The 25,597-nt window shown below is 63.8% G+C and overlaps 2 protein-coding genes across 8 annotated transcripts; both read right to left on the bottom strand.

Annotated features, from left to right (window-relative positions):
- Positions 1 to 620: 620 nt before the first annotated feature.
- Positions 621 to 12,877, bottom strand: PUF60 (poly(U) binding splicing factor 60). Of its 6 annotated transcripts, none has more exons than XM_046016058.1 (12): positions 12,743 to 12,865; positions 8,419 to 8,499; positions 6,095 to 6,190; positions 5,890 to 5,979; positions 4,927 to 4,977; positions 2,599 to 2,760; positions 2,424 to 2,516; positions 2,064 to 2,277; positions 1,785 to 1,975; positions 1,509 to 1,644; positions 1,134 to 1,369; positions 621 to 1,044 (listed from the first exon to the last, which is right to left on the bottom strand). In XM_046016058.1, the coding sequence occupies exons 1-12, from the start codon at positions 12,764 to 12,766 to the stop codon at positions 745 to 747; spliced, it is 1,674 nt and encodes a 557-aa protein (XP_045872014.1). In that variant the 5' UTR covers positions 12,767 to 12,865; the 3' UTR covers positions 621 to 744. The 6 variants fall into 6 exon arrangements, with proteins under 6 accessions (XP_045872014.1, XP_045872022.1, XP_045872050.1 ...); XM_046016066.1 differs by having other exon boundaries at positions 8,419 to 8,496; positions 12,743 to 12,853; XM_046016094.1 differs by lacking the exon at positions 8,419 to 8,499 and having other exon boundaries at positions 12,743 to 12,877.
- A 3,143-nt stretch (positions 12,878 to 16,020) lies between these two features.
- Positions 16,021 to 23,701, bottom strand: NRBP2 (nuclear receptor binding protein 2). Of its 2 annotated transcripts, none has more exons than XM_046015924.1 (19): positions 23,371 to 23,701; positions 22,758 to 22,880; positions 22,586 to 22,687; positions 22,387 to 22,476; positions 22,182 to 22,222; positions 21,999 to 22,093; positions 21,855 to 21,878; positions 21,700 to 21,783; positions 21,572 to 21,627; positions 21,398 to 21,493; positions 20,209 to 20,341; positions 20,017 to 20,119; positions 19,835 to 19,885; positions 19,625 to 19,760; positions 18,566 to 18,619; positions 18,398 to 18,461; positions 18,244 to 18,299; positions 17,912 to 18,159; positions 16,021 to 17,549 (listed from the first exon to the last, which is right to left on the bottom strand). In XM_046015924.1, the coding sequence occupies exons 1-18, from the start codon at positions 23,491 to 23,493 to the stop codon at positions 18,091 to 18,093; spliced, it is 1,500 nt and encodes a 499-aa protein (XP_045871880.1). In that variant the 5' UTR covers positions 23,494 to 23,701; the 3' UTR covers positions 16,021 to 17,549; positions 17,912 to 18,090. The 2 variants fall into 2 exon arrangements, with proteins under 2 accessions (XP_045871880.1, XP_045871886.1); XM_046015930.1 differs by having other exon boundaries at positions 16,021 to 16,660.
- Positions 23,702 to 25,597: the final 1,896 nt, after the last annotated feature.

Genomic DNA, 25,597 nt, shown 5'->3' with positions numbered 1-25,597 from the left:
CCCAGCCCGCTCGTGCGCCGCAGCCGGAACAGCCGCCGCTGCCCGCCGGACTGCCCCGCCGACAACCGCCGGCCGCCGCGCAGCCCGCCGGGAAGCCGAGTCCCGCCCTCGCCGCCGGGAACTGCAAACCCCACAAGCCCCCGCGCTGCTGGCGCCTCCGAGAATCCGTAGCTGCCACACGCACAGCCTGCCGGGAAGCCCCGCTCCCGTCCGCAAAGCACGCCGGGACATGAAGTCGGTCTAAGGCCCGCGCTCCCACCCCTGGCGTCCTGGAGGCTTCCTGACCATCAACCCCCACCCCCCCGCCTCGGTCCCCTCCCCAGGATGGGCCCCACGAACCCCACCGCGGCCGGCCAGCCGCCCCCACCCCCCGCCCGGCTCCTCCCGCGGGCCTTCTCCCAGCACCCGTCGGGAACAGGGGACACGGGAGGGGCGCGGGGGTGCAGGCCCCGCTCCCGGAGGGCAGGGGAGCCCCCCCCAGCGTACTCCGCAGCCGGCCCGCCCCCCCCCTCCTCCGGGGAAGGGGGGTGCTCGCAGGCCCTCAAGAACCCCCGTCTGTTCCTTCCCCCAGGCTTGCCCCCGGGAGCCCAGAAGCACAGGACCACGGTCACACAGGGAGGTCGAGGGCCAAGGCATCTGCACCTTTATCCCCACGTGGGCGGCTGGGCCTGAGACACCAACACAGCGCTCTAGAGAACCCGGAGGAACAAGGAGCAAGTGCAAGTCCGGGCAACAGGGCCAAGGTCACGCAGAAAGGTCACTGTTATCAAAACGCTCCTGGTCATACACTTCAGCCACCACCTTGCGACCAGCAAACCAGCGCCCGTTGAGGGCCTGGATGGCCTTGTGAGTCTCAGAGGCTACGGAAAACTCCACAAAAATCTTGACGATGATCTCCGCATCCTCCTCCTCGCCTTGCTTCTCCTGGTAGATGATGACGCGGTTGACGGCACCAAACTTGCCACACTCCTCGGTCACCTCCCCCTCCAGGTCATCATCGATGTCCTTGGGGTCCACCATGTTGCGCAGAACCATCACCGTGGACTGCGGGGGAAGGGACAGCTGAGCGCTGCAGCAGGCTGGACCACCCCCCCCCAACCCCCCACCACCCTGCGCCGGCCCCCAGCGCCCACCTCTTGCTTGCGCAGCAGCTTCTGCATCACCATGTGGCGGGCGCTGCTGCCCGAGATGCTCATGTGCTCCTGCTCGCTCAGCATCTCCGGCCGCTCCGACTCGGGGAGCAGCTCCTCCTCCTCCTTCTCCTTCTTGGGCTCCAGGAGACCCAGCGTTGGAGGGCTGGCCAGGATGGGGTTGACCACTCCCACAGAGGGGATGGTGACCGGAATGGGAGGCCGGGCTGGGGTCACACCTGCAGCAAACCCACCAGGTCCCGGCAGTCACGCTCCCCCGTCTCGGTCAGCCACGGCTGAGCAAGGTCCTGCCCGCCCGGGGTTATGCCCAGAGGACTAACAGGGGAAGGAGGGAAGGCATGACCTGTCCAGGCTCACCTGTGATGACTCCTGGGGCCTGGGCAGCCATGACTGCCTGGGGCAAAGCCCCCAGAGGCTGGGCCAGAGTCAGTGCGGGGGAGACCAGTCCAGGCGTGGCCAGGGTACCCAGCACCGCTGCTCCAGCCACTGCTTCCTGCAGCCCGGAAGACCACCACACTCAGTCCCCAGTCTGGCCGCCTCCGCTCAGGGCCACACCAAGAGCCCCCGAAGGACGAGGGAGGGAGGGAGGGGCTGTCACCCACCCAGGAACGCTGTGGCTGGGCCATCCCTCACCTGAGCTGTGATCTTGGCTGTGGCGGCAGCGGCAGCCACAGCCGCAGCGGGCGGGAGGCCTCCAGGGCTGGCAGGTGTGAGCAGGGGCATAGGGGGGGTCACAGCCTTGCCCACTCGCAAGTACTGGCCACCCAGGTCAAAGAGGTTCATGGAAGACACGGCATCCTGGGACGACTGGGCCTTCTCATACTCTGCAGGGCAGGAGCGGCGGTGAGGGGAGCCGCGGCGCTGGGTGAGGGGAGCCGCGGCCCCACCCCTGCGCGCTCGCTCCAGACTCACCAATGAAACCGTAACCCTTGTGCTTGCCAGTCGTAGGGTCCCGGGCGAGCGTGCAAGACTTGATCTTGCCGAAGGCTTCAAAGACGCTCTTGATGTCGTCATCTGAAAGGTCCTGGTGCACAGACGCCACGTAGATGCGGTTGAAGGCTCGAGCCTCCTCAGCCAGCTGGTCTATGATGGGCTGAGCCTGGCCTATGTTGCTGGGTCTGCCCACCTGCGAGCGGCAGGAGCCCCCAGTCAGCACAGGCCTGGCCACTTCAGACTTCAGGCTTCTGGAGAGGCTGCTCGGCGCCACCTGGCTGACTGAGAACAGGGGGGAACACACGTGCCAGCCCCGACACCCACCTCCCTGGCCCTCACCTTGATGTTCCTGCCTCCCAGCATCACGGAGTTCATCTGCTCCAAGGCGAGCTGCGCAGCTTCTGGGACCTCGTACTCCACAAAGGCAAAGCCCTGGGTACAGGAACGTGCCTCGAGGTCAACAGAGCCCAAGGTGGGGAGGGTGGGGCCTGGGGACGGGCAGACTAAAGCCCACCTTGTGTTTCATGGTGACGGAGTCCCAGGACATGTCAATGCTCTTGATGGGTCCAAAGGGAGCAAAAGCCTGGCGGATGGTGTCCTCCCCAAGCTCATAGTAGATGGACCCCACGTAGACGCGGCACATGATGGCCAGTGCCCGCTGCCGCTGAGCTGCCATCTGGAGCAGGACACAAGGGGAGAGAGAGCCCCTGGCTTGTGAGGGGGTGGCAAGAGGCTGGGCAGCCCACTCCCCTCCTGGCCCACCTACCCAGCTCCACCGGGGGGGAGGGCTCCCCACACGGCAGCACGGCGCAGGCCCAGCTCCTGCGGTCAGGGTAGCAGGGGTCAACAGCACCCTACCCCCAGGAAGGAAGGTCAGGCCCAAAGGCAGGACCCGGACGCACCCCGGCCCACGCAGGTCCTGGCAGACTGGCAGCAAAGCTGACGGGGCCAGGAGGCAGGGCTGCGCGCCCTCCCGCCATGCCCACCTTCCAGTCTGGGGGCCAGGTGCCCCACGCTGGGCTGGAAGATCCTCCCAGGGTGCTGGGCGAGTGCTCTGTCAGAAGAGGGAAGGGGAAGCCATCCCAGCTGGAGGGACCCACTGGCGTGGAGGCGAGAGAGGGGGCAGAAGACAGGGCAGCTACTGCCCAGAAGAGAGCCCAGGGGAGGAGGTCAGGAGCCCAGATGGGGGCTCCCCGGAGAGAGAACAAAGAGCAGCTGCTCAGGTAGGGCCAGCTCAGGCGGGGGCTGGGCATTCTGCAGGCCCCTCAATGTGCTGAGCACCTGACCGAAAAGGGCTGGCTGGAGCTCACGCCGGCAGCCCCGAGGCCAGGCCCCCAGGGACATCAGAAGGTGGCAGAGCCCCCAAAAAGAGAAGCCCTAGGGCTCCTTGGAGCAGGGAGCTAACGGGCCCCGCAGGCCCAGAGCTCTGCTCAGGCAGACACTGCCCCTGTGCTAGGGCCAGCCGGGCCGAGGGGCCTTTCCACGCCCTCAGGGATGGGCTTCCCACCCGGGCCCCCTCTGCACGATGTGCGAGGCAGGGGGTCCCACAGCCACACGCAGTGGGCCACCAGGAGGGGCTGAGCCCTGGGGAAGACCACAGACCCAGGAGAGGCAAAGAAGATGGGGCCCTGGCTCTAACTTCTCCATAAACAGGGGCTCCCCTCACCCTCACAAGGCCCCCATAATCGGAGGCCAGTTTCCCTCTTTAGACACCACCTGGCCTAGGATATAGACCAGGCCTCCCCTTCCCTCCAAGAGGAGCCTAAAAGTCAAGTCCGCATATCCCCCAAACTAGGAATCTCCCCCCCAAATGGGACTGCCCTCTTCAAACTGGGCTCCCAACAAGTACGCCTCAGGCCCCTGCTGAGACCGAGGACCCCAAAAGTGGAACTATGTCCCCTCTTGCACCAGGCAGCCCGACAGGAAGCCACATGCCTCTCGGGTCACAACCCCCCAAGAGGGAGCATGTCTCCTCTTCAGTGTGGGCTTCCCAACAGCTGGGCCGAGGGCCCTCTCCCTGACACCCCCGCCCCCCGACAGACGCTTCCCAGAGAAGACACTGGGTCTGTCTGGCCACACCTCCTGTGAGAGCAGCACACGCAGGGATGGGCCCAAAAAGAGCCATGTTTCCCCTCAGCCTTCCTGGAGCAGGGCCTGGCCTCCTCAGCTTGCCTCTGGGAGATGGAGGAGCATCTCCTTCCCAGACTCCTCCGCCCATGGCAGCCAAGGCCTCAGGCACCGCCTCTGCCTCCTCCCGGGCCCACTCTGGGCTCAGCCCAGCCCCTGGCTGCATGGCCCCTACGCCCTGCGGACAGCCAGGTCCAGAGGACCAAGTCCTCGCCCTTCCCTCTCCTGCTTGCTTGGCACCCCCCCAGCCCCCCCCCCCCCAATCCAACCATCCTCCCTCCAGGGTCTGATGGGGCCGGGAGTTAGGACTCTTCTCCCCTTGGGGGCCTGACCCCTTCTCAACCCAGGAGCCCGAGCAGCCTGGAGACCAGCAACGCTGGCGGCCCAGGCATGGCACCTTGTGCGTGCGGGCGACGTGGATGCAGCTGGGCCTGGCGTGGGCAGCTACCCTCCTGGCCTGCTGCCCGCCGCAGTTACCTGGCCGGTTAGTTTTAAGGCAGGACCTCAGAGCAGATGGAGGCCTCCCCAGGGGCGGTCCCGGCTGGGTGCCCGCCCACACCACTGGCCCCGCCACGCCCGGCGCTCTGCTGCGCTCCTCCCGAGCTGGCGGGCAGGGCCGGCTAGGGAGCAAGGTCCCCAGCACGCGGGCTGCACTGCCCCCCTCTAGCCCTGACTAAGGACATGAGCCCCGGCAGAAGTGAGCATTTCTAGTGACCGATTGCAAAGGTGAGAGAGGATCTCCAAAGCCCATTGTCACTGCTGCCATCTGAAAGACAGTAAAGACAGAGTTCAGTCTGTTGGAGCCGAGCAGTCTCCCGCTCTTGTCACACCTCACGCAGACAGCGGCAAGGCCCGGAGTCCCCGCCCTGCCAGGGAGGTCCGCCTGCCTTCCCAAACCGCCAGCCAACTGGCCAGCCACCGGCACCTGCCCAGGGCGGGCCTCAGAGCCCCAGGTGCCCCGCCCCACAGCCTGGCCGGCAGGGCAGAAGGAAGGGAGGGGGAGGAGGGAGGGGAGGAGGAAGAGGAAGAGGAGGGTGCGGATGGAGCACAGTGAAGAGCCAGGGCGTCTCCTGAGGGCCGGGCAGGGGGCAGGGGGCTCAAGGCCCAGGCACCTGTCAGCCTCGCCCTGGCCTCTTCCCCACAGCCATGGCTGCTTGTGGCCACAGGGCTAGAGCAGGAGGCTGTCGGAGGCGCCCCCCAGCCTGTCCTCTCTGTCCTGGACCCCAACTCAGGTGGTCTGGACTCACTGCAGGGGTCGGGGCCTGACCGCTCTCATCCGAGGCCAAGGGGACGGGAAGGAGCGCCCCTACATGCTGCACCGCCACGCGGGTGCGCGGGTGCACAGGCAACCTGAGGCAACAATTTCAAGTCCAAGAGGAGGAGCCAACTCAGGGGGCGGGGCACAGCTACAGCGCCAGGGCAGGGAGGGGACCATGGGCACGCAGCAGAGGGCTAAGGCTGGGCCACTCGTGCCCCTCGGAGCCTGGGCGCCCCAAGAACGAGTCCTTGAGAAACAGAACCACGACAGCTTGTGGGGATGGCCACAGGCACAGGAGGAAGAGAAGGAAGAGGAGGCGGAGGTGGCGGGGAGGGGCGGCGGAGGCTCCCCGGCCCAGGCGGGTGGGGCGGCCTCCGGCAGAGCCAGCAGCCGCCGGAGCGCGGGGGCCCAGGGGCTCACCTGCAGGTTGGTGAGCTGCTGCTGCTGGTGCGCGATGGTCTGCTTCACCAGCACACTCTTGATGCTCTGCTCCATGGCGTACTTCTTGGCCTGCGGGAGGAGGTGGTGAGGGGCACTGGGGGGCCCGGCCTGCGGGGGGGTGCGCCTGCCTCCGCCCACTGCCCCCCCAGCCCTCCCCGCGACTCCCCAGGAGGTGCGCTCTCACCTTCTGGAGGGCCTCTTGCTGCTCCGGCGTCAGAGGAGGCAGTCCCAGCTTCGCGGCTGTGCTCTGCCCGTTCTCCATCTTGATGGAGTCCGTCCCCTGCAGGTGGGCAGCAGAAAGTCATTAAGAACAGACTCGAAAGCTCCCTCACATGGTCCCCAGGACCCCACCCGACCCGCGCCCCGCACGAGGCCTCCAGGCCTGGCCCATTCCCCAGGGACAGGCAGCTCTGCCCTTCTACGATCTCCCTGTGCCTGTCCCTATGTCTGTCTCTCCCAAGACCCATGCCACTGAGGCAGGGAGGTACCTTGGGGGCCTTGGGACAACCCAGAGCAGTGGCAGGGCCCGGGCCACAAGGCCTCCTCGGGAGTTACAAAGACAGGCAGCAAGCCGGAGGGGCCCAGTGCTCGTCGCAAAACCGAGCCCAGAGCTTCAGCCCCGAGCCGCGCAAGAGAGCTGGCCCGAGCCATCCTTTACAAGGCAAAGGGGCCATGGTCCCCTGGAAGTGCAGGAACTCCTCATTCCTGGACCACCTGGCATCCACCCCCGCCCCCCACACCTTCCCTCGGCCCCAGCCAGGCTCACAGACTCGGCGTCCCTGCTTGGGCAGAGCTCTAGGGGCCACTCAAGGAGCAAGTAAGGGAAAGGGTCTCCCTCCCCGCACACCTCCATGCAGCGCCCCCTCCCCCCCACTGTTGAGAACCTGGAGCCGCTCTCCCTGGCCACAACAGCCCATCTCCACCAAACTCCGCCCTGGGCTGTGCCTAGCCCCTGGGAAGAGAAGCCAGGAGCAGAGCGGCCATGGAGGAAAGTGGGGCTGGCAGCCCCTAGCCGCGCGAGCACCGGCACCAGGAGATGTTCTGGGGGAGGGGTGGGGCAGGCCCAGCCACCACAGACAGAACCAATGCAACCGGGATCAGGGTCACATGCCTTCCGCCAAAACCCATCTCTAAGCTGTCCGTAGGGGAGAGAACAGCGCCGTGCAAGGAAAAAGCAAAGCACAGCTACGGAGTCAGAGCGCGTGCGCCAGGGGTCCGGTCACACCAGTCTGCCCACCAGCTCAGGGCCTGGCGCTGCCAGCAACAGCGAGGACAGACCACCGCCAGCCCCCTCCAGAGGGGCTGCTCTGCGGCAGACAGCACACGGACTGAGGAGGGACAGCGGAGAAGATCCCCAGCACAGACGTGAGGAGCAAGGACAGAGTTTCGAAGGAGGCAGGAAGGGGCCAGCCGACCCAAACCCCAAGAACCACCATCCTGACCAGACCAAGTATTGGGTTTCCAGCACAGGGTCAAAGGGCAGGAGGGGCCTGGAGGCCCCCAGTCTGGCCCCTAAAGCCTGTCCTCTCCGCCCTCCCAGCTGGCCCCAAGCCCGGTTCTTCTTAGTGGGACAGAGGCCCTGAGAGCCAGGGGCTGTGACTCTAGAGCAGGCTGTCACCATGGTAATCAATGCCAACCCCCTTCCAGCCCCTCAGAAACTTTTCAATCTCTTCTTTGTCTTGATAAACAAAAGGCCCTTCTCCCATCAACCAGGGCAGGAGAGGGCTGGCTAGAGGGACGTCCTGGCCTTTTTGCCCATCTGCTTCAGCCCCCATAACGCCTCAGGATCCAGGCTGCATATCACGGCCAGCCCTCCCCCGAGTGTGCCGGGGGGCTCGCAAGAGGGCCCAGCTCCAACAGGCCCCCAGGCCACCTCGTTGAGCCCCCACTACAACCCGCTGGAGGCAGGCGCTGCCATGGAGAAGCACAAAGAACCTCATCACCCAGCAACAAGGCCTGGCTCCACCTCCTACAGGACATGCTCCCAAGGGCAGAACAAGCCCAGCAGGACCGATCTGCCCACACCCGCTCTGAAGCCCGGCCCCAGCCCCACACAGACCCCGTGCTCTAACGGGCACTCTATGCTGCTCTGTTGTTTTATTTACATTTCAGATTCGAAATGAAAATCTGTGTTTCTGGTTCTTACTACCCGTCACATTCTGCAACCGCGCAGCTGCCCTCCGGAGCGGCGTGACGGCCAACGACCGACACCGGCTCTGGTTCAGCCCCCACCTGGCCACAGTCACCACCTGCCCGAAGTCTGAAGGCACACGAGGCCGCGAGCCACCAGGGAAGCAGGGTGGCTGCTATGGGGAGAGGCTGGAGCCAGGCCTGAGGCTGGGCGGTGACGGAGGAGACAGGCACCTCTACCCCGAAGGCAGAGGAGAATCCCTAGGGCTCCTCCCACCCCACCCCCATCTCTCTGGGCCCAGGGACCCGCAGGCAGGCGGGCGGGCAGGCGGGCGGGCGGGCAGGCGGGCCTGAGGGCAAGGACGCCGAGGTCAGTACCTGTGGAGGTTTCCATTTGTCTCCCGCTGCCGCCACTGCCGCCGCCGGCTCGGACCCCCCTCCTTGCTGGCCATTGACCTGCTGCAGGCAGGAAGGAGAGGCTGTAATGGACAGTCATAAGACCACCCGCCCCGGCCCTCTCTCCCCTTCCCTAGCTAAGGGCTGAGTGCCCACGGGCGAGAGAGAGAGTCCAGCTGGGGTACAGCAAGAGCCCAGCTCTGGCTCCTGAACAGCCCACAGTAGCCCACTCGCCCCACTGCTCTGCCGGGACACCTGCAGCTGCCCAGGGCCTGGCACAAAGGTAGCCTGGCCTGGCAGAATCTAGGGTAGCCCAGAGTTGGCAGGGAGTCACAGGAACGGACAGGACAGAGACTAAGAGAGCTCCTGCCCCCATGTCGGGGAAAGGCAATCTCCCTGTGCCTAAAGCTGCCCCCTGGCCACAGAGCTGAGGTCCTAAAAGATCAGTTCCTTTCTGGCCTGCAGGCTGGGACAGGCCAGATGGGATGACAAGGGGCACAGCTGGCCATCGTCCCTCACCCCCTCCTGAGGCAGGCAGGGCACCTCTCTAGCAGCAGCACCCCCTCCCCCGTTCAGCATCAGTCCCAATGCCTTCCACAGACTGGTCAAGTCCACACCCAAGCCCCTCGTGAGGACCCTTCTGAGGAGGGCAGCCCTCTGCATGACAGGGCCAGGCAGGTGGTCTGTGTGCACAAGCCGCCCTCCGGCAGCGGACAAACTGTCCAGGGCTGGCGGCTGAGAGCCCGGCCATACCGCACACCCAGAGGGGCCGTGGAGGCACTGCCGTGCAGCACCGGCCGAACGGAAGGAAGAGCTCCCGGCTCAACTCGACAGACAGGCGGGAGCAAAGACAGGCCAAGGGCAGGAGGTGGGCCACCTCACAGGGAAGGGAGACCTGGTAAAAGGGCCTTGAGACCTACTCCCCCCTCTCAGAGGCGACACGGCTGGAACTGAGGGCAGAGCGCACTGACCCCACTCCCATCCTCGGAGCCCCATACACAAAGTCCGAGGCCAGGCGGACTTGGCCAGAGCGCGTCTGAGGCCTTCGAGCCCCAAAGGAGACAGCAACACAAGCCCGCGCGCCACAGCCACCGCCAGGCGGCCGACGCCCAAGCAGAGCCTCGGCTGAAGCCGCTCTGAGCTCAGCGAGGCCACTACATCGGGGAGAGCCAAGCACGGGGGCCCTTCTGACATGGGTCCCCCCAAGTGGGCATACGGCAGCTGGGGACCGCGTCAGTGTCCGGCTTGCCTCGAGTCCTCTGGCACCCCAGGAGCACATGTGGAGAGGAGGCTGCCCTGTCAAGGCCCACAGCAAGGACCACTTCAGTCTGGGGGAGCAAGGCCGTCTCTTGACCCACGAACACAGCCAACCTGAGGGCGCGTTCGTCCACAGCTCCCTGCTCTCCCAAATTAACCACCAGCAGCACAGGAAGCGGGGCGTGGCCGCGGCAGAACCCAGCTCAGGAGAGACTTCTAAGGACAAATCAGTCCCGGAGCAGGGGCTACGCAGGACGTCCCATGGCCTCCAAAAGAGACCAAGCCCCTCGTCCCACAAAGCCTCAGCTTCCGTTCTAAGTACACACGAGAAGAGCCTGGAGAAAACTGTCATTTACTATCCCAGCCGGCCACACGCTGTCACCCTCTGGCAACGAAAATAGGGGGCTCTGTGGTCACGAAGCTCCCCAGCACCAGGCAGCAGTCAGTGCCTGAAGGGGTGAGACGTCCCCTCTGCGGGCAACACAGCCCCTGGCGTCTGGGCCCCACACTCCAGCACTGCGACCGCTCACCAGGCCACAGAGGATTATTTCCGTGAGAAACCCAGAGAGTTAAGTAATTACGTCACATTCCCAGGTTTCTGGCTCCTCGAGCCTTGTGCCCTGGGGCGGGCACGAAGGCTCAGGGAGTCACTCCATGCGCAGCAGGCAGGCCATCCGTCTCAGTGACCCGCAGCGGGTGTGACTCCCAGAGTCCAATCAGCAGAGCGGAGCCGCTGCAGGGCGCTGCCCCTCCGCTCAGTCCTCTGCCCGTGGTGCCCTGCTCTCTGCCAGGCGGCCAGGCTCTGTGCTGGGCACTTTGCATGCAGCAAAGCCAAGACGAGACACAGGCCAAGTGGCACCTACAAGAGAGGACTTCTGTGGGTCCGGAGCACCAGGAGGAAAATCAAGTACAGGATGCAAAGAAAGGGACTGAGGAGGCACCTGGGGCCTAGGCAGCCGCAGAGGCCGAGGAGACAGCGGGCACGCCAGGGCCTTCAGGAGGAGGAGAGTGAGACAGTGCCCACAGGGACGGCAGAGGGTCCGAGGCCCCTGCCAGATGGAACCCAAAGGTAACGCCCCAAGCAGGAGTGAGCCCAGCTGTCACAGGTAGGGAAGAACGGACTGGTGGGTCAGAGACACACTATGTCCCCAGGAGAGTATGTCCCTGACAGGAAGGGGCTGTGGCCTGTTTCTGCGGCCACCGGGCGGAAGGCGCGAGTGACCAGAGCACTTCTGCATCGTCCCGCGTCCCTCCCCAGCAGATCTCGAACAGCCCGGTTCGGGCCACTCTTTCCTCCCAGAAGAGCCGAAACCCGTTTAAGGGGGTTCTAAGGGTTCTAAGGGCGCTGCTCAGCAGGCACGGACCACAAGACACAGCGAGCTCTCAGCACGCCCGACCCGCGTCTGGAAGTCTGTCCACTGGACAGGTAAGCAGAAGAACCTATCCGGCCACAGCCTGGAACCCACGCCCGAGTCTGACATGAACTGGATCTTCACAGCTTCCCACGCCCACGGACGGAAGCACGCGTTAACCTCTGGAGAGAACTCAGCCGCAACACAGCCCTACTGCAAACCCCAGCATACAAGGTTCAGACTCTGTGCCCACGTCCACCTCTAGCGGGATGCCCGTCGGGCACTGCGCCCCAGCGGAGCGGGGACGCTCTCCCCTCCGTCTGCCGCCGTACAGGTGCTGCAGCCGCCGGGCCTGAGCCGCTCAGGGGAGACCCATCACCCACCCTCGTTGGCTTCCCTTCCTCCTCCACATTCCACACCTCCCCAGGAGCGTGGGTCCCTGTCTTCAAGCCGCCGCCTCCTTCCCCGGCCGAGTCTGGGGCTACGTGGGCCGCCGCAGGCCCTCCACCCCCATCTCTTCTCTAACTTCCCTCTCGTGCACGTCACGTGCTCCCGGGCTTCAACGGGAAGACGTGGTAGAGAGAGGATGGCCGGTCTGCCTGCGAATCCCACACTGGGCTCCCCTAAGCCTCTCTTCCCTGGGGGTCCAATCTCACCCCGTGACACGGGTCCAGCCTCCCTCCCTGTGTGCAAGCCCCCAGCTCAGGGCCTGGCCAAGGCCGAGCTCTCGCCTAAGCAGACTCCCTGACCCCAAACGTCTTCCCTATGCTTCCAGCCTGCAGCCACCTGCCCGCGCTGCCTTCTCAGACAGGCCTCGTCACGTCACTCCGGCTACAGGTCGGTGGCAGGTGACGGGGTGAGGCGACGCCGTGAAGCGTCCAGGACACTCGTTTGAGAGGAGGAGGGAGGCAAAAGGATCAGGGGAGACGTCACCATGGAAGCGCGGCACCAGGGCTCTCCGTCTCAGCGACTCACTCGGTGTCACCAAGAAGTAGGTGAGCACTGGGCGGGCAGGGACGGGCTCCCCCGTGGGTGCGCACAGCGCCCCGCGCACAGGTCCCTCGGGCTCGCAGTCCGCGGTCTCCGTGTCCGCCAGACCCGCCAACAGGGCAGGGACTGCCTGCGGCTCCCCACGGTGGCCCGACACCCGTGACCGCCTGAGACAGAGTAACGGCTCGAGGGACGTGTGCCCAGCGCGTTCCCCCTCCTCGGCCGGGGCGGAGCCCCCGCTGGCCGGCCAGCCCTCCCCGCAGAGCATCCGCGGGCCCCGCTTCCTGCCGACGGGCCCCGCACGCCCGGCGGCCCCTGCGCTCGGCCGGGAGGAGACGCCATCGCTGCCACGAGCTCCGCCGTCAAGTCCGGGCCACGGGCGCCCCGGCTGGCAGAACGCTGCGACGGCCGCCTGGCGCCGCCCCGAGGCCGCTCGCCCCGGCCAGACCCGCCGCACCCCCGAGGGGGCCGCACCCCGCACGGCCCCCCGACGCCGGCCGCCGGAAGCCGCAGCCCGCGAGCCGGAAGCTGAGGCCGCGGGCCGGCCCCCGCCTCACGCCCGCCCCGCCCCCGCCCCGCGCGACCAAGAGCCGCGAGGGCCCGGGACCGACGGCCGCGTCTCCGAGGGGCCTTCGACGCCCTGGCCGGGCCGACGGCCGCCCCCCGCAAGCTGAGCGGCGGCCCGCGGTGACGGGCGGCTCACTTACGAGAGCTATGGTCGCCGTCGCCATCTTGCGTCCGTCGCGGCCGCCGCGCGCGCCACACGCTCCTGCTCCCTCTGCGGTCTCGCGCGATCTAGGCGCCGGCGAAAGAGCCCGAAGGAGATCGGAAGTCTCGCGATGAAACGCTCTTTCGCCCTCGAAGGGGGAGGGGCTGGGGAGGAATCAACTTCCGGTGTGAGGAAGGCCTGCTGAGGCCCCGTAGCAGAGCGGACGGAAGGGGCGGGGCCGGGCGGTGGCCGCGGCGCGCGCAGCTGTCCCCGGCGCGGTGCGTGTCCGGGCTGGTCCCCGGCTTCTCCGTCGCCGGCGGAGGACCGTCCCGCTTCGGTTTGTCTCAGCGCGGCCCTCGCGGCCCCTCCTGCCGCTGCTGCTCCGTTTCCTGGCGTCCTTCGCAGAAGGGCTGCGGCGCGGCGCGGGCGCACGCGGGCGGCAGGCGAAGCGAGTGCGGACCCCGCCGGCGCCGAGCTCGCGTCGGCCGCAGAGACCGCGCCGAGGGGGCGGCGGAGAGTCGCCGCGTTCCCGAGTCGTGCCCGCCGGAGTCGGGACGCGCCGCCTGCGCACGGTCCGGACCCGCTTCAGCCCCGACGCTCCCCGCCGTGTTTCCGGGCGCCAGGCCCCGTCGTGGCGTGGGGCTGCGCTGCAGTCGGCCGCGGGCCACGCCCGGCCCCGGGACCCTGCTCGAGGAGCCCCACCGCGGCCTCAGGCGACGAGACCTCCAGCCCGGAGGCGGCACCGGGTCCTTCCCCGGGGGCGGGGCCCTTCTCAGCCCTGGGAGGGTCTGCAGCCAGACGGACGCCGCTGGTAAACACGCGGACCGCCTGCTCGAACCAGGGAAGAGTTCTGTGAAGGCCGGTCCCGGGAGCGCCGAAGCGGGGCGTCGTGCGGCTGGAGGACGGTGGGCCGCGCGAGCCGCTCCGGGGCTGCGACGCCGGGGCCGTGCGGTGGAAATGGAGCCTCCACTCGGCTCTCCCCGCGGCGCTGGCTGGGCTGTCCACGCAGGGCCCCGGTCGGAAAGCGGGGGACTTAGCGAGAGCCCTGCCCGTTCCCCACCTGCCGCCCGTGAACCTCAGAGCTGCTCTGAGCGGCAGCTGCTGGCTCAGAAGACGGGCGGCTGCAGGGTGGTCCGCAGACTGGCCTGGCGAGATCCCTGGCCTCAGAGCTCACAGGCAGTAAGCCCCACCAATACGACATCACTCGTAAAAGCAGCTGAGCAGCCCGGCATCACCAGAGACCTGAGGAGGAGGAAGAAAACAAAAACGGAAAAGGAAGAGGGACTCAGAAGGAGCAGAGACAATAAAGCAAGGAAAAAACCAAAACCATATTCTCCGAGATAATCACAGAGGATGTTGCGTCCAAAGTCAAAACAATCAATCTGTCGCACACCCAAAACCAATAAAACACTGTATGTTAACTCACTGGAAGTAAAATAAAAACGTAAAAGAAAACCAAAATCAAGAACAAGAAAGTATAAAAAGGGGCGCCTGGGTGGCTCAGGGGGTTGAAGCCTCTGCCTTCGGCTCAGGTCATGATCTCAGGTTCCTGCGATGGAGCCCCGCCACCGGGGCTCCCTGCTCCGCGGGGAACCTGCTTCCCGCCCCCACCCCCCGCGTGCCGCCCTGTCTACTCGTGCTCTCTCTAGCTGCTATTAAATAAATAAATCTTTTAAAAAAGAACAAGAAGCTATAAAGAAAGTTCAATAACGGAGAAAGAGTACTTATAAATTAAAAATATGAGACGAAAATGAACAATTAAATGGAGGGTTTAAAGATACAGTTGAAATCTTCCAGAATGTATAAAACAAAACCTGATAAGTAGAGAAGAGGAAATATAATCTGTCACACTGAGTGGTGTTCTCCAGTGCTTAGAAATGACCTGGTACCTAACCAGCCTCCACAGGAGAGGGGGAATGGGTGAAGTGGTGAAGGGACTGGGACTTGCCATGGCCACTGCAGGGGATGGAGCGCAGAAGCACCACTTTGTGGCAGTAGCTTCTCTTAATGCGATTCGTCACTGATATATAAAAAGGCGTTCAGAGTGCTTGGGTGCTGGGCTCAGTCCTCATTACCTTACAAACATTACTTTGTGTGATTTTTACAACAATTCCATGAAGTGGGTACTGTTGTTTTATTTTTTTAAAACATTTTATTCCTTTACTTGACAGACGGAGATCACAAGCAGGCAGAGAGGCAGGCAGAGAGAGGAGAAAGCAGGCTCCACGCTGAGCAGAGAGCCCAGTGCGGGCCTTGATCCCACGACCCTGGGATCACGACCTGAGCCAAAGGCAGAGACTTTACCCCACTGAGCTGCCCAGGCGCCCCAAAGCGGGTACTGTTATTATCCCATTCTTCCAGATAAGGAAGCGGGCACCACATCCCACAGCCAGAAGCAACCCAGAAACATCATTGAGATTTCCAAAGGGAAGGAAGGAGAGAGGGAAAGGAAGAGAGAGGGAGGGGAATCACCAATGGTTCGAATTCAGAAAGACATGGGAAGTCTCGGGATTAGAAGAAAATCACGTGACACCCTCAAAATCCTGGGAAGAAATAGTTTTCAACTTAGGCAAACTTTTGTGCCTTGCTACACTAAGAAGCAGACGTAAGAGTAGACTAAGGACAAATGGGCAAAGACTCCCTAATTTCCCATGCGCCCTCTCTCAGGAAACTTGGAGGATGTTCTTCCAACAAAGGGTGAATGAAGGAAGAGGAAAGTGAGGCTCCAGTAAAAGGAGAGACATGCTCCGGGATGCTGGCAAAGGAGAAACTCGCGCTGGCGGCTGGGCCACAGGCCCAAGAACACACAGCCTGGGGCAGAGAGCTGGCATGGTGGGGGCTCCGGGGAAAGAGGAAACAGCAATCCATTGTGCAATGAATCTCAAGTATTGAGAGGTTCACACGTCTGCCGGAGAATCTAAGAACGAGTTAACGAGATGTGTACAGAAAACTAAGCAAACAAACAAAAAAGGCAATGATTAACTCCAGGCAAAACAAAAAGTTGTGCAAGAAACCAAATACAACCCTAGGACAGCTTGTTCTCTGCTGAGACCTGCAGTAATGAAGCTGTAATAATACACACCACACTGGGACGATGCTGGGTCAGGACCCTGAGGCCAGTGACCCCCCTCTTCTCCAAGGACACCAGCAGGGGACACCTTATGTAGAAAAACCAATAAAAAGCAGTAAAAGCATGTGCAGCTTGGGATAGATGGATTTTACATGCCTGAAGAAATAAATAGCTAAGAGTTGAATCTGGGAAGGATCAGACTTGGAGACTGCACCGATCATTTATTGTTGACTTAAAAAAAAAATTCCACTTTTAAAATGATATGTGTATAACTTGGGTAAAAGTTAAAATGAAAACCTCATTAAGCATGACTAAATGAAGCAATGATAGTATTGATACTTTTGAGTTCAGTTTAATGGGTACACAACCTGTCACGCACTTGACACTCATTGTTTAAGACAGCATCGGGATTTCCAACTAGCCTTGAATGTTACTGTAGATTTGTTAAAGTTGAAGGAGTAACTCTGTAGGATATTGGGGTGTTTAAGACAACTTGAGATTCACTATGTTTGTACATTTAATTTCTTTGATACACCTTGGTAACTTTGTTTTGGTTTTTGGTTAGGGTAATGTAGTAGGTGGAAAGATGATGCCCTCTCTCCAGGATGTCCATGCCCGAACCCCCAGACCCTGTGACTGTTACTTTATATGGCAAAAGGGATTTCCAGACATGATTAAGGACCTTGTGATGGGGAGATTATTCTGGATTATTCAGGGGGACCCAACCTAATTACGTGAAGCTGTCCTGGCTGCGGAAAACCACAGATGGATCATGAGAAAGACTCAACCGGCTGTTTTTGGCTTTGAAGACGGAGGATGAGTACATGAGCCAAGGAATGGCGGTGCCTGTAGAAGGCAAGAAATGACCTTCAGTTTATAGCAGGCAAGAAGATGGGGACCTTGGCCTTACTGTTGCAAGGAGATGAATTCCTGGCCAGTGCCCATGCCATCCCCGACACCCGCAGGCCAACAACCTGAAGCAGAAAATGGAAACCTAGGAAATAGTTTCAGGCTCACCTAGAACCTCCAGAAAGGAATGCAGCCTGGCTTACGCCTGAAGAGAACTGTACCAGACTTTTGACCTGCAGAGCCACAGTAAATCTGTGGTATTTTAAGCCACTAACTTTGTGGTGAATTCTTCTAGCAAGACCAGAGAAGTAACACAGTGGTGAGCTTTCCTGGTTTGACAATAGAAATTCTTCAAAAGAAACCTGAATGCAGTAAGTTCATGCAATGTAAAATGTTGAAGAATGCTTAACTCAACTTGGAGACAGAGGGGAGGCGGTCTGGGAGAAAGGGGGCTAGGGCGGTGAGGGGTGGGAGGGAGTTGAGTGGGAGAGACAGGGAGTCAGGGGCTGCTGTTCCCGGGACCTGGGAGGCAGCTGCCACAGGAGGGGGTGAGTGACTATACGTGACGGGTAGTGAGTTTGAGAGAAAGCACAGTGAGAGCAAGGAGGATGCCTGAGCCCAAGGCCTCCAGGTCTAGCAATGTGGGAGGGAAAACAGCTCTTTGGAGAGGGCTGTGGGGGGCCAGAACAGTCTGCAGAGGGCGTGGCAGGTCCCTGTCCCAGAGCAGTGGAAAGTCAGAGGGGGTCTCCAAGGTGGGTCTGCGCTGGGCAGGGGCTGGAGGGCTGTGCAGGAGTTGGGTGGTGCTGGGGACTTGTGAAACGTCTCTGCCATCTGCTTCTCCTCCCAGGTCGTGGCCCTGCCCAGGGCCCAGCACTGTGTGTCGCGCCTGCAGGTGTGGTACCATTGGCTTAATGGGGGGGGTCTCAGGGTGGGTCTGTGGTTCCAATAGGGTGTGGAGCGTTGCCCTGGGCAGGCATCTGTCCGGGACTGACCCCCCGGCCCCAGCACAGCGGCTCCCTGCAGCGCAGCCTCTCCCGTGCTGAAGGCTCGGTCACCCACCAGAGATCTTGGGGTGGGGGAGAACTCTTGGCCAGGAAATACAGGATATGAGAAGGGACCGTGAATTGTGCAAGCTGGCTAGGTGGGAAAATCCCGATCCGGACAACATGTGGGGCCTAACTACTCCCCTGAGCCCCAACCCAGGCTCCTTTACCCCCTGATGGGCCCCAAACCCACCACCCTCCCTACCCCACTCCAGGCTCTCCGTGAAAGCCATGGAAGGCTGAAGCTCCTCACTAGCTGGCATCTGGCCACCAGCCCCCAAGCACGTAAGCAGAGGTCAGCCCCTGGTCCCCTGAGCCCTGGGCCAAGGCTGAGCTTCCCCACGTGGGCGGCCAGGGCTGGTCCCCGGGGACTGGGCTGCGAGGTCACGGCTGAGCTCCGAGGTGCTTGAGGAAGGTGCTTTCCAGGAAGGCAGCCAGCTTGGTGCGGTCATCCTGCAGGGCGGGAAGGAGGCACGGGGTGGCGGGTGCACACTCCGCTGTCTCCCCCTCCCAGCCTGGCTGGGTCAGCCCACACACCTCGTGAACGAAGCCATAGTGTACCAGCTCGGCGGCGAGGTCCTGGGCACTGTCGGCTGCAGCAGGCGCACGGGCAGGGGCGGGACAGAGGGGTGAGGCCGCTGCCTGTGCCCACACCCACACCCGCCCCTGCCCGGGGCCCCGCCTGGCCTACTTGGGAGCAGGTCATAGGTGAGCTGCCTGTGCAGCCGGTCCTCCAGCACCAGGAGCAGAGTGAGCTGCGGAGGCAGGAGGGCGTGCTTGGCTCCCAGAGTCCACCCAGAACCCCCAGCTGCCTCCCCCTACCCTGCTCCTCCGTGGGCCCCAGCCCTGCCCTGCTCACATGCCAGCGGGCCTTGTCCTCGCTTCTCTCCAGGTTGCACTGCATCTGAATCACCTGGGGACAGGGTGGCCCGAGGTCACCACGAAGACCTCAGCAGCCGGTGGCAAGCGCAGAGGCCGACTCGGGCTCCCGAAGGGACGGTAAGGACTGGCAATGGGGGCAAAGCTCTAAAGCGAGCCTAAGAAGCACATTCACTACAGGTGGCCTGGCCGCTTCAGGAACCTTCCAGAAGGGTGGACACCAAGTCTGGGTGCCGAAGGACAAACCGGGTTTTCGCAGGTGGGGAGAAGACCGGAATGAGGAGAGAGCTGGGAGAAGCAGTGAAGGGACGGGTCGGCAGGGAAAGGAGCGGAGGCGGGCGACGCCAGCAACGCCGGGCCTCAGGACACCTGGGGATCAGGCTGAAGACCCCCCAGCTCTGGGGGCAGCTGTGGCAGTCAGGACATGAATCCTGGCTGCAGGGAGGAGGCTAGGTTGGCGGCTGGTTCAGCATCCAAGTAGGAAATGGGGGTGACCTAGATCAGGGTGGAAACCATGGAGACACACCCAAGGCCAAAGCCAGAGCTTCTGGAACCCAGTAGGTATGGACATGGAAAGGGGGAGCGGGGCTGAGGCTGACCGGGGCAGGCCCCTGGCCAGGAGGGAGCCTTCCAGGAGGAGAGGTTGGGGGAAACACAATGTCCGGGAGGCCTTGGAGAACGCAGTGGGACACAAATGTCAGGGAATCAGCAAGCCGGGCATGGGGGCATCAGAGAGGCCCAGGAGCAGGTAAGATTCCCGGCGGGCGGCTGCCGGGAGCCCAGAGGACCCGGGCAGGGCCGGGGGGCTGGCACCAAAGGATTCTGGAAGGGTCTGCAGGGGGCAAAGAGCCTCTGACAAAGGGGGCGTCCTAGCTCGTCTCCCATCTCCTACCCCCAACACCACGGTCTACCAGGACCTGGTTTCTGGCAGCCTGGAAGAGTGCTGGGCTGGGGGGCGCTCGAAGCCCCTGGCAAGAGACCCCTCTGGGCCGTGGCCGGGCCTGAGGATGGGCTCAGTGCAGCAGGAGCCCAGGCTCACCTTCCTAGTCTCGGAGTCAAAAGGTTCTGGCGTCGGGGTCTTGGCCTTCTGGGCCTCCTCGGGGGGCGGGGCCAGCACACGGGGCAGCCCCAGGGGCCGAGTAGCCGCGAAGTTCATCAGTGGGTAGATCCCGTTCCTGGGGATACACTGGGGTGGCTGGGGGCTCCGGCCGCGCAGCCCCTGCTTCCCCAGACTCACAGCAGCTCTCACCTGACGTCCTCCAGGAACTTGTCGAGCTCCAAGCAGGAGACCTCCGAGTACCTGGGCAGGTGGGAGGCGCACATGAGGGGCAGCGGCTGCCCTGGCTGGCGGGGGGGGGGGGGGGGGGGGGGGGCGGGCTGAGCGCTCAGAGACCGGGAGGCCTGCGGGGGGGGGGGGGGAGGCACGCTCACCGCCACTGCCGCGGGGGCCGGGGCGGCCGGGGGATCTCGGCCAGGACGGCGTGCAGGTCCACCGCCTTGCTTTTCTCCTCCACCACGTTCTCAGGCATGAGGTCTGCGGGCAGCAGGAGCACACGGGGTGCCGAAGGGGGCCCTCTGGCCCCCGGAGCCCAGCCCCCGGCCGCCCCGCCCGTCGGGCCTCACGCTGGTGCTGGATGACGCAGTGAGCCGCCAGCAGCTTCAGCGAATGCACCTCGAAGAGCACCCGGTGGAAGAGGAGGTTGTGGGCCGACGGCCGGCGGCTGGGGTCCCGCGCCAGGCAGGAGAGGATGAACTCCTAGGGGTGCGGAGAGGGGAGGCCAAGGAGGGCGCGCAGTGAGGAGCGCAGGCCCCTGAAGTCCCCAGACCCCAGGGCTCCCGTCCTTGTGGGAGTCTTCTTGCAGGAAGGGGTCAAGGAACAGGCGAACTGTTAGCAGCTTGGCCGGGACCCGCATCTACAAGCAGGACCGTCAGGCCCTGGGTCCAGAACTGGCCGTGCTCTACTCCCTGGGCCGCTCGCAGAAATCACGGGGTCAGTGTGGTCACCTGCGGTCCGCGGGTGAAGCCTGCACTGCGGGGGGGCAGCCCCTGCCCGGAGGTTCTGGGCGGGGTAGGGCGGGGGGCGGGGGGGAGTGATGGTGCCGGGCAGAGGGCCCGATCAGCCCAGGCTCCTGGAGGTCTGTGCGGCCCAGCGTAAACCCGTCTCCCCACAGACTGTTCCCCTTGGTTGCCTCAGCTCAGGCCCAACTCGAGATGCCCCGATGGGGCCATGCCCCAGCATCACCACACCTGTCCTCTGCTGCCCCCCAACATCAGTTCTGGCTTCACTTCTCACCAGCCCCATCCGGGCCCCATCACTTCCAACCCTGATCCCCAGAGGCCACGTGGTCAAGTCAGATAGCCTAGACAGACTGTGGACACACCCTCCATCCCACGTTCCCTTTGCCCCCTCCCCACCACCACCTCGACCTAAGCTGGGGCCACGTCACCTCTAGCTGGCTTCCTGGAGGCTTTAAGCCAGGGATGCAGAGTGGAACCCTGGCTCCACCCCTTATCCCAAAGCCTGAGCCTCTCTGAGCCTCTCTCTTGTCTCCGAGAGGAGCATGGCAGAGCACTCCCAGAGAAAGGCTCTCTCTAGTCTCTCCTGCCTTAGAAGGACCTTTAGGGCCTGCAGGCCTGAAACTCCACAGGCACCATGCGTCAGGCTGTCCTTGTGGGTGAGCCTTGGTGCAGAGGGGCTGGCTCATCCCGCCGTGGCACTGAACCCCCGAACCTCCCGCCTGTCCTCAGCACCACACCGGCCCTACCCGGGACCCCTTGGAGCCAGGTGGGAGGGGCAAGGCCAGCTGCTCACCCGCATGTTGGGGTCGCTCAGTGAGTGCCTGGCGCGAGTGATGGCCTCTTCTGTGACCTGGGTGTCCCCATTGGCTTGGATCTCCAGCACAGCCATCTGCGGGGCAGGGGCAGGTCAGGCACGGAGGAGAGGTGCAGGGAGCTGGCTGGGCGCCGGGAGCCCCTGGGCCGGTACCTCCAGCGCACACATCCCAAAGGAAAAGATGTCCACAGCAGTGCCGTCTGCGAGCTCTGAAAGGGCAGATCGGATCAGGCTAGGCAGGGGAGACGCGCGACAACAGGGTCTCCAGTCTCGGGACTCACCGCCATACTCCGGCGGGAAGAAGTGCAGGTTCCGGACTTCCTCCCGCTGGGCACGGACTGGGCTTCGCAGATCGTCTGGGAGCGCTGTGCACAGAGCGGACGGTGAGCAGACCAGGCAGCCCCGTGCCCTCCAGCCCCCTTGGGTCCCCACGCACCACTGGAGAAGACACGGTGCCACACTGCACAGGCCGCCACAGGGAGGAAGAATAGGCGTCAAGGTGACGGGCGTTGGGCGTCCTCTGCCCCTGGCTTCCGGCAGCCCCCCTCCCCCCCCACGCCCCCCCCAGCCCCGCGAGCACCGGAGCCAATCTTGATGAGGCCGTTGTGCTGGATGAAGATGGTGTCACTGGTCAGGTTGCCGTGGATGATAGGGGGACTGCACGCATGTAGAAAGCTGCAGGAGGGAAGGAGAGTGGTGCGGTCAGGTGGGGGGGGGGCATCGCGGGAATGGGGGCATGGCAGGGGCAAGCCCAGGCCCTCACCTGAGCGCGGACAGGATCTGTGTGCACCAGCGCTTCCAGGCCTGGTGGCGGATGGATTCCATCGGACCGGTGCGGAGAGGCGGCTGGGCCTGCGCTGCTCACCCTGCACCCCCACCTCGCATCCCTGCCCCCCGCCGGCCCGCTCCTGTCCCCAGAGCTGCCCCTCCCCCACACCCCTGACGCGGCCCTGGCCCACTCCCCATACCCGGGCGTTCATGGCCTTGTGGTTTTTCTTGGTCTTTTTGAGGAACTGCTTGAGACTGCCCGAGGACACGTACTCTGTGATGAAGACGACCTGCGGGGCGGGCGGGCTCTGCCAACTGCGGTGGGTCCCTACCACCCCCCATCCCCCACCCCAGCTGTGGTCGCCCCCCACCCCGCGGCGCCCTGGGCCCGTGGCTCACCCGCGCCCGGGCTTCTGAGGCATCCAGCCAGTATTTGTGCAGCTTGACAATGTTGGGGTGGTCCACCAGCACCAGCTGCTCAAACATGGTCTGGATCTTCTCCTGGGAAGGGGGGTGCGGTCACGGGGTGGGGGGATGGGACCCGGTCGCTCAAGGAGTGGGCAGGCCTCACCTCATGGGCTGCGAAGGCCTTCCTATCGCCGAAGTGCAACTCATTCCACACCACCTCTACCCCCTCCTCTGTGTCCATGGCCAGGAAGGTGCTCTGGACCCCTGGCATGTTGCCCTGGTTCACCTGGCAGTGGGGGTGGGGGACATGAGTGTGCTGATATGTGTCAGGACACAGAGTGGGGGCTTGAGCTCTGCCCACATCCTTTGAGCGGACAGCAAGCATGGGAGGCTGGCCCTCAGCCCCTCCAGGGGACTGGAGGAGGGGTGGCCTCTACGAGCCAAGTAGGGGTATCTAGGAGCTGGGCTGAGGGGGGTTGGAGGTTTCAGGGTATTCAGGATGGTCTTCATGGGTCTGGTCGCAGAGGCATGCGGAGGTGGTCCTGGGAAGAGACTGAACCTTAGGGAACTGGGCGTCCCTCAGCAGGGCGTGGGGACCAGGCCAAAGAGGTCCAAAGGCCGGCCAATTAGGGGGCTGTCTGTGCAAGGCCCCGGAGAGATTTCTGGCCTCCTGGATTGCCCAGCGCTCCCATCGCCCCGCGTGTCCTCCTCGGCCCCTCCGCCGGAGGTGGGCGGCGACCACCCTCTCTGCCCCCCCCCCGCCCTCCCGTGCCCACCTGCTCCCGCCGCTTCTGCCAGCGGCCGCACGGGCTCTCCTCCAGGATGTCGCTCTCGTCCTCGCTCTCCTCCTCCCGCTCCCGTTCCCGGCCCCGCCTCGGCGCCGGCTCTGGGGCCGCCATGGCTCAGCCGGCCCAGGCCGCCGCCCTCCGTGGGATCCGCGGCCCCACGCCGCCGCCGCCGCCGCTCCCCGCCTGCACTGGCCCTGCGCCCGGACGCCCAGACGCCCAGGCGGGAGCGGAGCCGCCGGCCGCCGCCTCGAGCCCCCACGCTGCTCCTGGAATGGGGAGGCGCGGCGCGCGGCCGGCGGGGGTGGAGCCCGCCGGTCCCTCGCGAGCCGCCGTTTCGGGCCGAAGCCCTAATGGAGATCCCGGGTGAGGGCCGAGCCCGCGCCGCGCCCAGCCCAGGCCCCGCCCATTCCCGGGCAAAGCCCCGCCCGCCACTGCCCCTCCCCCCCGACGGCGGAGGCCCGGCCCACCCGGCCTACGGCCGCGCCCCACCACAGGTCTCGCCGCGGCCGAGCCCCCACTCGCGAGCTCCATCCCTTAGGAGTCCTCCTCCCGGCCGGAGTTCTGCCCGCACCTGACTAAGGCCCCGCCCCACAGAGTCCGTCCCGGCCGGGGTCCCGCCCCTGGAGGTCCTGCTGGGGGCCTAGGCCCCGCAGCGCCTGCAGGAAACCTGCGCTCTCGGCTGCGGCTGCGGCTGCGGGGACAGCAGTCCCCGCCACCAGCCTGACTCCAGCGACCCGACCTCAGGGCTCCGGGTGCCCGCCTGGAGCCCGGTACGTCGGGCCCTCCCGGGGCGCAGGGCCACCTGCGTGGGACCGGGTCCGGGGCTCCGGGAAACGTCCCCGCCCAGCTCCGGGAGCTGCGCGTTCTTCCTTGCATCCCTTCTCTGCATCCCTTCCCTGCCTCCCCGTCACGCTCATGCTACACCAGCCCGGAACCCAGCCCCAGACCGCCTTCCAGTGCCCAGACATCCCCCTCCCCCAGGGAACAGGGGGGACGGTCCTGAAGTGACAAGGAGCGGGTTGACCAGGTGATTTTAGTTCATGATCACAAGCTCCCACCGCTCGCAGTTGTGTTTCTTCCGTTCCTTTGCACGTGTTCACTGTCCCACACTCCGAAAAGGCAATTTCTTCTCTTCTCTTCCCTTTCTGTTGACACAGTAGGCCAAAGTGGGGAGCCCCTACTGACTTGCAGCCCCTTTCTCTTCGGGAGAGCCCTGCTCACACACGGCCCATGTCAACAAGAGATGCGCTCTAGAATTCTGGCCGAAAACCTCCCTTTACCCCACAATCCCCGCTGCCTTCCCATGGTCTCACCCTCTCATACCTGCTGAGTTCCTCACCCACCCTTCATGGTCTCCTTCTACGGGGACCAGTGTGTCACACACGTGTGTCCTACTCCATCTCTGTTCGGGGCTGTGTCAGAGCCAACAGGGACACTCCCCCCATGTTGCCCCAGATGACATCTCACCCCTTCCACCCCCTCCTGCTTTCGTCCCCATGTGACCTGTGAGCTCATCAGGGCCACTGCAGCCGCTGCCCCGCGTTCCAGCTGCCACCCAGCACCAGGAGGCACGACCAGGGTGTCCCTCTGCTGCTCACAACTCTCTGTACTGAAGAGAGAGACCGGGAAGGATGTGCCCCGTGTCCCAACGAGACACCCTTCAATTAAGGACAGAAATTCTAGAACCTTCCAGGGCTCACGCTCTAAGACCTGCACCATTCACACAGGATATGCTAAGTGCAGCTCCCTGCTGCCCTACGTTTGTCACGTGGTTTAAAAAAAATTGTTTACTGTCTTATCTCTACATTTAAAACATCTGAACACTCAAAAATCTGAAGACACATTTGTGGGGGCGCCTGGGGGGCTCAGTCATTAAGCATCTCCCTTCGACTCGGGTCATGATCCTGGGGTCCTGTGATTGAGCCCCGCATGGGGCTCCCTGCTCAGCGGGGAGCCTGCTTCTCCCTCTCCCACTCCCCATGCTTGTGTTCCCTCTCTCCCTGTGTCTTTATCAAATAATAAGTAAAATCTTAAAAAAAAACAAAAAACAAAACAACCTGTAGGCCCAGCTGGGAGAAAAGGGCTGGTTTCCTTAAAAAAAAAAAGACCTTCGTGTATAAACATGAACCTTTCACTGTAAATTATGAAGAACAGAGGGCGAACCATGCTAGCCACAAACTCACGAGAGCACACACGCAACAAGAGACAGGGCCGA

Source organism: Meles meles, chromosome 1 (genome assembly GCF_922984935.1).
Source record: "Meles meles chromosome 1, mMelMel3.1 paternal haplotype, whole genome shotgun sequence".
In the NCBI taxonomy this organism is placed as follows: Eukaryota; Metazoa; Chordata; class Mammalia; order Carnivora; family Mustelidae; genus Meles; species Meles meles.
Note: the sequence above shows the minus strand (reverse complement) of the source record. Positions and strands in the feature narration are given on the sequence as shown.